This window comes from Saccopteryx leptura, chromosome 4 (genome assembly GCF_036850995.1).
Source record: "Saccopteryx leptura isolate mSacLep1 chromosome 4, mSacLep1_pri_phased_curated, whole genome shotgun sequence".
NCBI classification, from domain to species: domain Eukaryota; kingdom Metazoa; phylum Chordata; class Mammalia; order Chiroptera; family Emballonuridae; genus Saccopteryx; species Saccopteryx leptura.
In genome coordinates, this window is record NC_089506.1 from 14,774,636 (window position 1) to 14,786,545 (window position 11,910).

An 11,910-nucleotide genomic window follows, 5' to 3' on the forward strand; every position below is an offset into this window, starting at 1 on the left:
AAATTTTGCCCATATACTTAAATCTGGGACTAAAAAAAATATGAATTTTTTTAAAACTTTACAATGTGAAATAAACAGATTCTTCATTTGATCAAATACATTTTTTGAAATAAAAAACTCCTTCCTATCAGATATGAGAAGAGAAAATGGCAACTTTCCAATCTTAAATGACTTATCTGCATCCTTCATTTCAAAAACTCCTGTCCAGTGCCTCAGGATAAACTAACAGTTGCAAACGGAACAATTAAGTGAGACAGATAGATACAGTTTGGCCTCATCATCTATATAATTTGGTCAAAAGAGAGTTTGCCACTACAACTTCCTACTCATAAAGATTAAACACACACCTCGCCTTATGGCTTCCAGCTATTCAATTGGGTCCCTAGACCACAAATTAGGCCACTGAGACAACATTTAATGCAACAATAATGTACTAATCTGATCCGGTTTACTGGCTCTTTGTAAAATCTGCCAAACTTGGGTGGAAACACAGTGGTGGTAGACTTGACAAGAGAGTTGAAACAGACAATCTGTAAATTCTCTTTCACTTATAATATTCAAAGAAATGACAAAGGGCTCAAAGGTGACTCAAGAACTAAGTCTAATGCAAGGGATCAAAGGAATGAAAACTGTTTGCATATAATCCTTAGATTCCTCTTTTGGCACCCGTCCACAATATGGACTTAAATGATGGATTAAACATGATAAGAACCTACTGGAGATACTTCTAGTGATTAATTAAAAGATACAAAAGCCAACTATTGAAATTAACCTGTGTAACTGGAGAAACATATTTTCATGAGTTAATTTTAGTGACCAGATGTGCTGGGTAACAACCACAACTCTAAGAGTAATATGTAAAACCACCACCATACCTAGTTCTAACACATGCAGATGTCTTCTTAAACTACTGAAGCCTACCTCTGATTATATGAAGCCTTAAAAATCTGCTTCACTAAGATAAATAACGAGACAGTTTTGCCTTTCAAATCTTATCCCGATGGTAGTTCAATGTAAATATACAGTTTAAAAAAAAATCTATTCAGCCAGGCACCAGGGAGTTGCTTCACAAAAGGCACTTATGAAACCATAGTTCAGAAGCATGGGGCCGGGAGGGGGGGGGGGGGGGCGCGTTTAACTGCATAGAAAATATTTATGAGTTTACTTTCCTCATGCATACAATTGCGTCCTTGTTTTCAAAGCCCTGCAAGTTACATCAGTAGGAACAAAAAAATCTTAGAGACAGCAGAAAGTTGGCTTCCCAGAAGAAGGCACTTTGAGTAAAAGCACCAAAGAACCATAAAGAACCAGAATCTCTTTGAAAAACCAGATCTCACAAGTTTCCCTTCCAGAAATGATAGAAACAAACTGATAAACAGCACACTGCGGAAACGTTTAGCCCACAATTTATCAATCGTACCTATCAATTTATCAATCGCATCTATCTACATTCAGCCAGTTAGTACAGAAATCTCAGAGCAGCACCCCTTCAGGGCGCAAAACATCTGGGAGAACTCTGCGACTCCATTTCAAGATGCCATCTCTCGCCTACTGGCCTCTTTTTCATCTTCCCTCCGCTGTGCATACTATTTCATGAACTGGAAGAATTAACCTGGCAGAGAGATCAGTTGTCCCTAAGCAGGAGGAGTGTTACCGGAGAGAAAGAAGTGAAGCGCATGGGGAAGTTTCCCAGCTCCAGGGCGCAGCGGAAGTCCTCGCCCCCGGCCGCCCGGTAGCCCCGCGCCGCGGCACCGCTTTGATTTCCAGCAATGGCTCCAGGACCAGAGCCCGCGGCTCAGGCCGGCTCGCTGCAGAGCCCTGCTTGCTGCTGATTCCCATTCGGTTCACGTCGCGAACGGCTCCCCGCCTGCCCCTCCGCCCCGCCTCCGCCCCCTCGGCCAGCCACTGGATCCAGGGCCAGCCCTGAACTTTCCAGGGGGCAGACGCCACCGCACGGCCACCTTCCAGCCAGGCTCTTCTCTTTCATCCCTTTTCCAGAAGTGCAGCGGCAGCACGACCGCATCTGGGCAAGGTGAGGAAAGCGCTCGGGGAGCCCAGGGCCGGCCACCCACGCGCTGCACATTGCAGACCTCCCGGCGCTCGCGGCGCCGCGCCCCTCGCCCACCGGCTCCCAAGCTCCAACTTCGTTCCTATCAAACTTACTGCAAAGTTGGCCCCAAGTGGCGGTGGCGGCGGCAGCGCTTTCGGGGTCCGCGCACCACGTTCCTTTAGCGCGCCCCCGAGCAGCGACCGGGTCGGCCGGGGGTCTCCCTGGGTCCGCGGGTCCGCATGGTGGCGCCGGCCAGGTGTCCGCGGTCCGCCGCTCGCCACTCGCGCCCCCGCTCCCGGCCGGCCGGCGCGGACTAGATCCCTCCGCCCGCGGCCACGCCCGCGAGCGCCGGCGCTCGTTTCTCCAGCTCGGAAACTCGAGTCGCCTTTCCCCGGCGGCGGGACTCTGATCCCGGAGGGCCGCGGCAGTGACGCCCCGCCACGGGCCAGAGATCCCGAGGGCTCCCGCAGCCCCCTCCCGGCGCGGAGACCAGGGCGATCTAGCGACACTCCGAGGAACCGCGTGGCGCTCGCTCTAGTGCCGGTGTTAGTTTCGGTGCGGCCAGCACAGGTTTGTCCAGACAATTCATAAGGAATGTTTCTGGATAGAAAGGGGGAAGTTAAAAAAAAAAGTCACCGATTGGGTAATGAAAACGCTTCCCACGGCTCCTAGATTCTCCAGCCCCTTCAGGAAGTTCCTTCATCTGCATCCGAATGCCTCGGTTCCGGGTAATAGCTTAGGGGCGAGGGATATAAACCTTCCAAAGGGTCTGCAGAGAATGCAGCTAGATGGGAATGACTTCCTCCTCCTATCTCCTCTAAGATCCAAGAAAAGGAAAGTCCTTTCTCCGCGAGCTTGGTGCAGAGCTAGTTAGCGCCCACCACCTCCCCGGCCTCGGTGAGGAGCCCCACCGTCCGCCTTCCAGGGCGGACACCCCGACTCCCACGGCTGCGGGACAAAAGGCAGCTGGGCCGCCTCGAGCGCCTTCCCAGCCGTAAGTCACACCTCACAAACGAAACCCATTCAGACTGAAACTGCAAGATCCCTAGGGGAAGAGGGGCACCCCCTCGGGGAACTCCCCACGCCGGGCGCGCGGTCCGGCGTTCCGCTCTGGGAGCCCATCCTCGGCGCGAGCATAGCTCCAGACGCGCGGGCTCAGCGCAGCGGAGACGCCGCCGGAGCCTGGAATGCTCCGGGCGCTGGGAAACGGCCTCGAGAAGAGGGCGGGCGTGACCTCGGAAAGTTTGTGGAGCTTGTACATTTTAACTCTGTGAGGACAAAGAGGTCTGATTTCCCCAGCACCGATGGAGGGGGCATCAGGGGGAGCTGCGAAGCAGATGGGGGCGAGGGAATGTAGGGTTAAAGACACAATTTCCTTGGTTAATGTCAATGTAGTCTCTTTTCAAACCAACTTAAAGAGGTGATTGGAAAAATAAAGGTGTCTAGCAGGTTATGGCTGTGAAGGAAAAATAATGTCTGCAGATTGAGTGCGCTGTTTCGTAGCACTAAGAGGATGAGCTGTATTCCCTGCGCGTTATTTAGAATACAAATTCAGACACCTAACAAGCACTATCATCCAAACACTCGACCACAGCCACAAATGCACAAAGTGCTCCCGGAGTTATCGGTCATTTCATACATGGACCCCGCGAAAGTAGGTATCCTGATCTCCAAGCTCAACCGGTTTGCTCCCTTTGCCGAATTCTAGCTCAACAAAACACAACCACACAAGACACACCACCAGCTGGGGGGGAGGGGTATTAAAAGTAAAAAGACCGTCCCGTAACATAAAATCACAAGATTTTTTTTAAATGGCGCAAAAGAATGGGAAAAAGTTACCATTCATTAATAAATAATAACGCTTACTCGAGTTAAATAAAACATCTGTTTGGAAATCCCCATGTTCCAGGCTCACGGTAAGAAGTTGCACTTGGTCGCCACGAACAGCCAAGAGCCGGACATGGAGATTTCAGACTCCGGCGCTGCTACGTTTTAACTGATCCTTTAGCCCCAACGGAATGAAACAGAGGTGCCTTTTTGCTACCATTGAATTACCTTCACGAGAAAGAGAAATGTAGTTCAAGCTCCACGTTTGTCCTTTCAATAGTCGACCCTCCCTAATCCTGTCCCAAAGGCTTTTGGAAATCTCGGGGATGGAGGATGGCTCCCGAAAAATAAAAACGTTTTCCTCTAGCACCAATTCTGAATCCAGTCCATGCAAGCTAGTATTTTTAAGTTACATATAGAATGGGCTGGAGTGGGTGGTAAGTGAAGGCTGGGGTGGCGGCGACGAAGCTCACGCCCACGTCCCAGGAGCAGGTCCAAGTTCGCGGTCTGCCAGGAACCCGGCAGGGAGCACGCTCCTTGCCTTGTGTCCGGCCTAGAGGGCGCTGCGCCACTGCACATCACGCTGCCGGGGATGCGCCCTCCCTGGGCACCATTTCTATAATAAGTTACATTCAAAATAATGCACGAACAGCATAGCTTTTCAAGTTCTTTTGAACAGTGCTATGTATATATTTTATGAACTACAAAACCTATGCATACCGATCTTTCATTCTCGAGCTATGCACACAGGCAGAGGGGCGTGCAGCTCGCCGAGTGGAGAGTCTGTAGGATGCTCACGCTTCCCTGCATTACCTTAGAGCCAAAATCCGCACGTAATTTAATTTGCGTTTAAACTTAAATACATAAGACTTGCGTTAAACAAAGAACTCACCAGTCCAGCTGAGTCCTCGGTGCGCCGCTTTTAAGTCCCCGGCAGTTCGTAATCCCCGCGCGATCTGTTAGAAGCCGTGTATAAAGTACCAACTTTTCCTCCCTTGGATCTTTAGCATGTCCCCAACGAGAGTGCGATCCACCCGCGCTGCCGGGACCCAGGTGGCCGCATCTTCAGAGGCTTCCGTCCTGGATGAAACGAGCACCAAAAGGAGGCGAGATGAGAGTGCGCGAGCGCTAGGAACGGGGGCCGCAGAAAAGCCAAGTTTGTCAGGACTTGTCCAGGCAGCAAGCCGCGGAGTTTGAGAGTTGCAGCCGGGAGCTGCGGCGGATCGCTGCCTGTTTCCCCGCTCCCTCCCTCTTGGAGGAGCTGGGGGAGGGGAGGTGACGTCAGTGCCCCACCACGCCCCAGCCCCGCGGCTCTGAAGGGATTCTCCGGCGGGGTCCGCCTCCGGGACAGTAGCGGCGGCAAGCTTGGAAGATGTGGCGTGCTCACCTCCTGCGGCTGCGGTCCCTCCCGGGAAGCGTCTGCCCCTCCCTCCCCTGCCGCGCGTCTCTGGGCTCCATCCACCGCTGGTTCCTCGCACCCACACCCGAGCGGCCCCGGATCCCCGCTGCGCGCCCCTCTCCGGCTCCTTTCAAGCCCCCTCCGGTACCGATTCCCACGCCTGGAACTGTTGGTGATGCTCTTTCTCTTCTGCAGCTGAAATTCGCCGCGACGTGTCGCCTGCCCGGTTTTTGCAGGGAGGAAGCACGAACAATCTGCAGACTGGCCTGGACGATTAGTTCTTTGTAGCCCTCCAACTTCTGGAGGCGATATATTTTAAATATTTCTCGTGCTCTAGCGCTATTTGTGATCTTTGTGTTGAAAATCACAGAGCCATATTTCAATTTTCAAATCCTTTCCAAAAGCGCCGTTTTCAGACTGTACTCGGAAGCAGAGAAGGTTCGGAGAGGTGGAGGAAGAGATGGAGGAGGAGCCAATTTCTGATGTTTCTTACAAGTCACCCATCGTGATAGGGTCCAACATACAAATCAATTGTCTACTCCTCCTAGTAGAGACTAAGATACATGCAAACACTGTTGATGTTTAATTTATAAATGAATCCGTCGTTTTTATGTAAGCGTCCAGACCCCAGGAAAATATCTGCTGTGGAATTTTTTAAATGTCACTACTAAAGTATCAAAATAGAATGTTTCCTGAACAGCGTGAAATTCCCAGGGAACCATTTATGTGAGTTGGTTGACCCTATTCCCAGAAAGTTGGCATTAAAATTCGAAGATCCCTGGAAAAGGGCTGGGGGTGTTGCAAGAGGCTTCTATCCGCTGCTTTTGCAGCCGTTGATGTAAATCTAGTGGTCTTTTTTTAGCTGATCCCCGTGTTTTGAAAGGTAAAGAGCAAACCCGGGGGACACAGAAAACATGACATCAAATAGTTAAGCGAATAAAAGATTAAATGTTGGAGGATGGTATGTGCTTAGCCTTGAGGAAGTCAGGTAACTTCTCTAAATTTCAGTTTCCTCATCTGTGGTAAGGGAATAACATCTGTTCCACCAGGTAAAAATGTATTCGTGTATTTATCTATTCAGAAAAATATGTATTGAACATTGTTTATTTGTCAGGGAGATAACATTCATTTACACAGGCAGCACTCCTACTGAGCATCATATAAAGTGTCTAGCAAGCACAGAGTAGTTAATATTAGTTCTCTTACCCACTGTCATTCTTTGCAATGGCTCCGTTTCCTCATCTATAGAATTAGAAAGGCTTCAAAGGAAGTCATCACAAATAATTGAAGGTGCTTTTTGATTTGGAAGGAAGAGAGAGGACTGAGAGGCTGGGAGAATGGAGAGGTATAGGAAAGAAACATAGCCCTCCCTGCCCCCCCACACACACACACACAGCCAGGTGGTGCCTGGAGGTACCAGCTTCGTGAAGAAAGAGGAGGCCATCAGAAGAAGGACTGGCTTGAAAGGCCAGCCTGTCAGGGTAGAGGACAGACTCCGCATGCTCTGCTATTTCAACCACAGAGGCCTCACTCCTTTTATAAAAAGTCCACAGTTGAAGTTAGAAATTGACCACACGTTACAAAGTTCTATAAATGACATATATATATTTCCTCCAGGCATTGTTGTGCAAGTCAATTTGGTTTGCTATACTAATCTTTACAGTTATCAGAGATAAATTTAATTACTTCTATAAAATACACATGAAAGGAATTCACATGTAATAATTGATAGAATTGATCAAAATAGCTACATTTAAAAAGAGGGGCAGAAAATGTATAAAACCTATAGACCTGCCTGGCCCAAGACCACAGGTAGCCACAAGCCACAAGCTACTATTAAATTTAAATTAAACTTCAATTCCTTAGTCTGACTAGCTACTTGTCAAGTACTCAATGTACACATGTGTCTAGTAGCTACCGTGCTGTTTAGGGCCGTGAAAGAGCAGTTTCATTATGAACAATACTGTTAACGACTTTGCATTGGTTTTTGAAGGCTACATCAAGTATCATAATGATGATGCCTCCAATATTGAGTCACTTCCAAAGTAAAAAAAAAAATAGAATCACAGAAGGATTCACTCATTCTACAAGTATTTATTAAGGACCAACAATATACTAAGTGAAATTAAGAAAGACCCAAAATTTAAGGAGTTAGCCCTGGCCAGTGGCTCAATGGATAGTGCGTTGGCCTGCCATATGGACATTTGGGTTAGATTTCCGGCCAGGGCACACAGGAGAAGTGACCATCTCCTTCCCCCCCACCACCTTCTCCCCCTTTTCTCTCTCTTTCCCTCCCTCAGCCAGTGGCTTAATTGGTTCAAGCACAGGGTACTCTAGCAGAGTATGGGCCTCAGATGGGGTTGCCATGTGGATCGGGGTTGGGGAGCATGCAGGGAGTTTGCTTCACTATCACCCCTCCTCTCACCTAAAAAAAAAATTAATAAGTTAGGCATGTTTGATGATTAAAAAATATTAGCATGACTAAACAAAGGTACAAATATCTAAACTGGAGAAAATTTTGAAATGTAATATTAATTCTTAATGCAATTAATTCTTAAATGTATACATATTATTTCTAACTTACGAGAATTGGAATGATAGGCAGTCACTTTCTGCGTCTTATAATAATTGAGGGCATAGGTACAATTTTATACAGCAGGTGATTGCTGTTGAATGTTGCAGGTGAGGTGTGGCTATTCTTAGTTTATTTGAAATGTGAATAACTGAAGGGTGTGGAGAAGAGGGAAGCAAATACTCGAAATTTAGAAAATCCTAAACCTTTTGGTAAGAAATTGTAATTTTTATTTACATTTTTTAAAAATTAAATTTAATGGGGTAACATTTATCAATAAGAGGACATAGGTTTCAGGTGAATATCTCTATAGCATTTGAACTGCTCATTGTGTTGTGTACCCAACACCCTAAAACAAATCATATTCTGTCACCATATATTCCTCCGTCTTTCTTCCCTTCCCCTTCCCCATTACCCCCTCCCTCATAACCATTTCACTTTTATCTATGTCCGTGAGTCTCAGTTTTATATCCCACCTATGTGTGAAACCATGCAGTTTTTAGCTTTTTCTGATTTACTTATTTCACTTAGTATTCCGTTCTCAAGGTCCATCCATGTTGTTATAAATGGCAATAGGTTATCATTTCTTGTGGCAGAGTAGTATTCCATTGTATATATGTACCACATCTTCTTTATCCAATCCTCCATTGAGGGATACTTTCATTGTTTCCATGTCTCGGCCACTGTGGATATTTACATTTTTTAAAGGATAGAAAAGACTGATAGTCATTATAGTTAAATTGAAACACAACTATTGCTGATCATGGGACAGGTAATTATAGCTTGCAGAGAAAGTTATAATCTAAGAATTTTTAAAATGAGATACTGAAGTTTTTGCTTAATCGCATCAATTTATGTATTTATGTGAATTTATATACTGCAGTAAATTTTAAATGAGCTTAATCTTGTCTAATATAAGTAAATGAGTCTGTAGATGGATTGTTCCAAACTAAAAAGTCCAGTACTTGGAATTGTGTTCTAAAAGGTTATAGTGTTGGTAAACCACGACTATGTAGAAAACAAAGGAATGTTACACACACACACACACACACAGAGAAATATTAACATGGCTTAACATGCCCTTTCAGTTGTTTTCAATCATTGCTGAGTACTAAAACCAGGGGGAATACTAAATTTAAAGCAAGAAAGAGCTCTTAAGACATTTTTAGGACTAGTCCTAGGACTAGATAATTACAAGTTGGCTGGCTGACTTCCGGCGTGCTCGCTCTCCGTTCCTTTCCACGGCTCTCTCATCTGCCTGCATCGCCTCTCTGCCTACACTTCCTAAAGGTGACATAGTATTCAGCCCTTTCCGCTTCACCACATTTTGGAATTATTTACCTTTTGCATTCAAATGCAGCCCTCCTCTGGAATCTGCTTGTACTGTCCAATGAGCATTGGGTAGGTTTCAGAGCAGACAACTAGTCAATCTGATAAGAACAGGTAGTGGTTAACTGTGGGTATGAATATGTTAGTATCCCTGGTCTCTTCCAAGTTCACTGGAATAGGATTTTCTTTCTTTCTTTTTTTTTTTTTTAAGGTGAGAGGAGGGGAGATAGTGAGGCAAATTCCTGCACGCGCCCCAACGGGGATCCACCTGGAAAACCCCGTCAGTGGCCAATGCTCAAATCAACCTAGCTACTTTTAGTACCTGAGGCTGACGCTTGGACCAACCAAGCTATTCTTTCTAAGGGGGCCATACTCGCACCAGTTGAACCACTGGCTGCAGGAGAAAAAGAGGGGGAGAAAGGGGAGAGGAAAGGGGAGAGAAGCAGATAGCTGCTTCTCCTGTGTGCCCTGGTGGGGAATCGAACCTAGGATGTCCATACGCCAGATGACGCTCTAGCCGCTCAGCCACTGGCCAGAGCTGAATAGGATTTTCTTAAAGCTATACCTTAAAGATAAAATTTTACCCTTAATGGTGAAATTCCAGGTGCCATAGCCAATTGGGAAAATATTTGGAGCAAATCACTTACTAGATGGCTAACTACGAACAACAACGAAAAAGGGCAAAGTATACTTTCATTTTGGGAATAAACGCATAGTGGAATGGGCTGGTGGTTGGCTTTCTGTCCTTACAAATATAAGATCGACTTTCCCACATGATTAAAGAACAGATCTTGCTGGAGAGACAGGATTCTTGTGACGCTTTTGCAGCTCAGTGGTTGAAGGATTCTAAGTCTAATTTTTTGAACAGAAAGCAATGAATCATGCAGAAATGTAAAAATATTTCCATAGTAGAGGTAGTAGAAAGAACATTACACTTGAGTCAGTCAACCTGGCTTGAATTTCATCTTTGCCACATAAAATCTAATGCATTTGATTATTACTGAATTTAGGAAATCTTACTTTCCTCCATAAACGTGAGTCTCGAAGATGAATTTTAAAAAGTCTGCCTCACTGCCTGTGACAGATACCAGTAAAAAATGAAGATAATGATTACAGTGCTATATTGTTCTACTTAAATTTACCCACTATTCCTGAACCTACGGCTCCCAACTCAGTGAAGAGGCTTTGTAGAACCAGTAGCAGTAAGTAACATTGATTTCATGCTAACTATGCTCCAGACTCTGATGCAACTTCTTCATATACAATATTTCATGTAATGTTTATAAAATCCTGTAAGAGAGTAGCCATTAATATCCTACTGCCAGGCTATAGATGAGAAGCTGAGGTTTAGGTAGATTAGCTATCTCACACTGAATCACCTTTTGGACTGAACGCCAAATCTAGCTGTCTTTCCAGACAACACTCTTGCCCAGATAGCTCCTTATACTTTAAACCTCATTTGTTTATGATCCTTTACGGACCAAGGCTGTTGTTGTCAGCCGTGTTGTGGTTTAAGAAGCAACTTAAGAAGAAAACAATACCCCTTCAAACGATGGCTGGAGAAAGATTCTCCTTTCTAGCAGCTATGCTGAATATGGATTTTAGAAATTGTTTAAAAAGTGGGTCCTTTAATCACAGAGGGAGAGCAGCAGTGATTGTGTTTAGGAATATATGTGTGATATAGCCGTCGTTTGTTTGGTTTACCTATTTTCCTAGGTAGATATGCATGCTCTTAAACACATTTCTTTTCAATTCAAAATCGTTGTCTGGCTTTTAACTTGTTTAGTCTGAACAACAGAAAAATACACACCAATAATTCTCAACGAATTCTGACAAGGACTATCTCACAGGATTTCATGATCAGCATTTCAATATGTACTTTGCTTTTCTCTTTGCCGATCTGGACCTTCTAGGGTTCCTTAATCTCACCAATTCTCCTTTTTTTCTTTCATTTATTCTTTTTCATATGACAATGTGAGAATTCCCTCTATTTATTTATTTAGTTTTACTGTTAAGAACTCATCTCTCCTCCTGGTAGAAAATTTTTGGTTATAAAAGTTAATGGGACATAGAAATTAAGAGGATCCCATTTGGGAAATGAGAATTTTTATAGATCCCAACATCTTTTCTCTAACAGATGACCTACCTGAGCCCACGATGGGAGTTCTGTGCCTTTGTCATGAGCATGGGGACCAGTTGTAGCCAAGGACATATTAGAGAAAGTTTGCCCTTGTAAGAGAGATCCACGAAAGACATCAGGTCTTCCAGAGGACGGTGTCAGGTTCTGATGCCATGCCTGGGACCGCTCCAGCCATCCTGCAGGCTGAGGATGAGGCCTGAACCAGGGAAGGCAGATGTGAGCTCTCAATGAATCCAGTCAACCCTCTCTGACGGCCATCTTCACTCAAAACTTTTTTTTTATGGGAGAGCATAATTTTCCATCGTATTTAAGTTGCATTGTGTCAGGATTTGGGTTACTCGTATCCGACACCATCTCCCACAGCGAGACAATCCTTTTTAAAATATACTAGGAATTATTTGAAAAAAATAAATAATGTACCTTCTCAACTAATTGGTCAGTGGGAATTGGGACTGACTCAAATGACAGGATGGAAGGACTCTTGCAGCTTTCACTTAATGGTGAGAAAGAAGACCTTAAATACAAAATGATTCAGTCTTGCAAACTGTCCCCCCTCTTTTTTTTTTTTTTTTTTTTTACTATAACAAAGATGA

At 45.2% G+C, this 11,910-nt stretch overlaps 1 protein-coding gene across 5 annotated transcripts in view; it reads right to left on the reverse strand.

The window, feature by feature from the left end:
- The window catches only part of FAT1 (FAT atypical cadherin 1), a 129,666-nt gene extending 123,692 nt beyond the window's left edge, over nucleotides 1–5,974 (reverse strand). The window contains exon 1 of one of the 5 annotated variants that reach the window (XM_066380211.1): nucleotides 4,770–5,974. Coding sequence is in view for 2 of the 5 variants with exons in the window: in XM_066380208.1 (XP_066236305.1) it covers nucleotides 1,655–1,678 (24 nt within the window). In the remaining 3 variants the exon portion in view is untranslated. Of the gene's footprint in view, nucleotides 1–1,654; nucleotides 1,805–2,163; nucleotides 2,298–4,105; nucleotides 4,228–4,769 lie in introns of those variants that run through there. The other 4 variants (XM_066380212.1, XM_066380210.1, XM_066380208.1 and 1 more) reach the window with 4 other exon arrangements.
- Nucleotides 5,975–11,910: the final 5,936 nt, after the last annotated feature.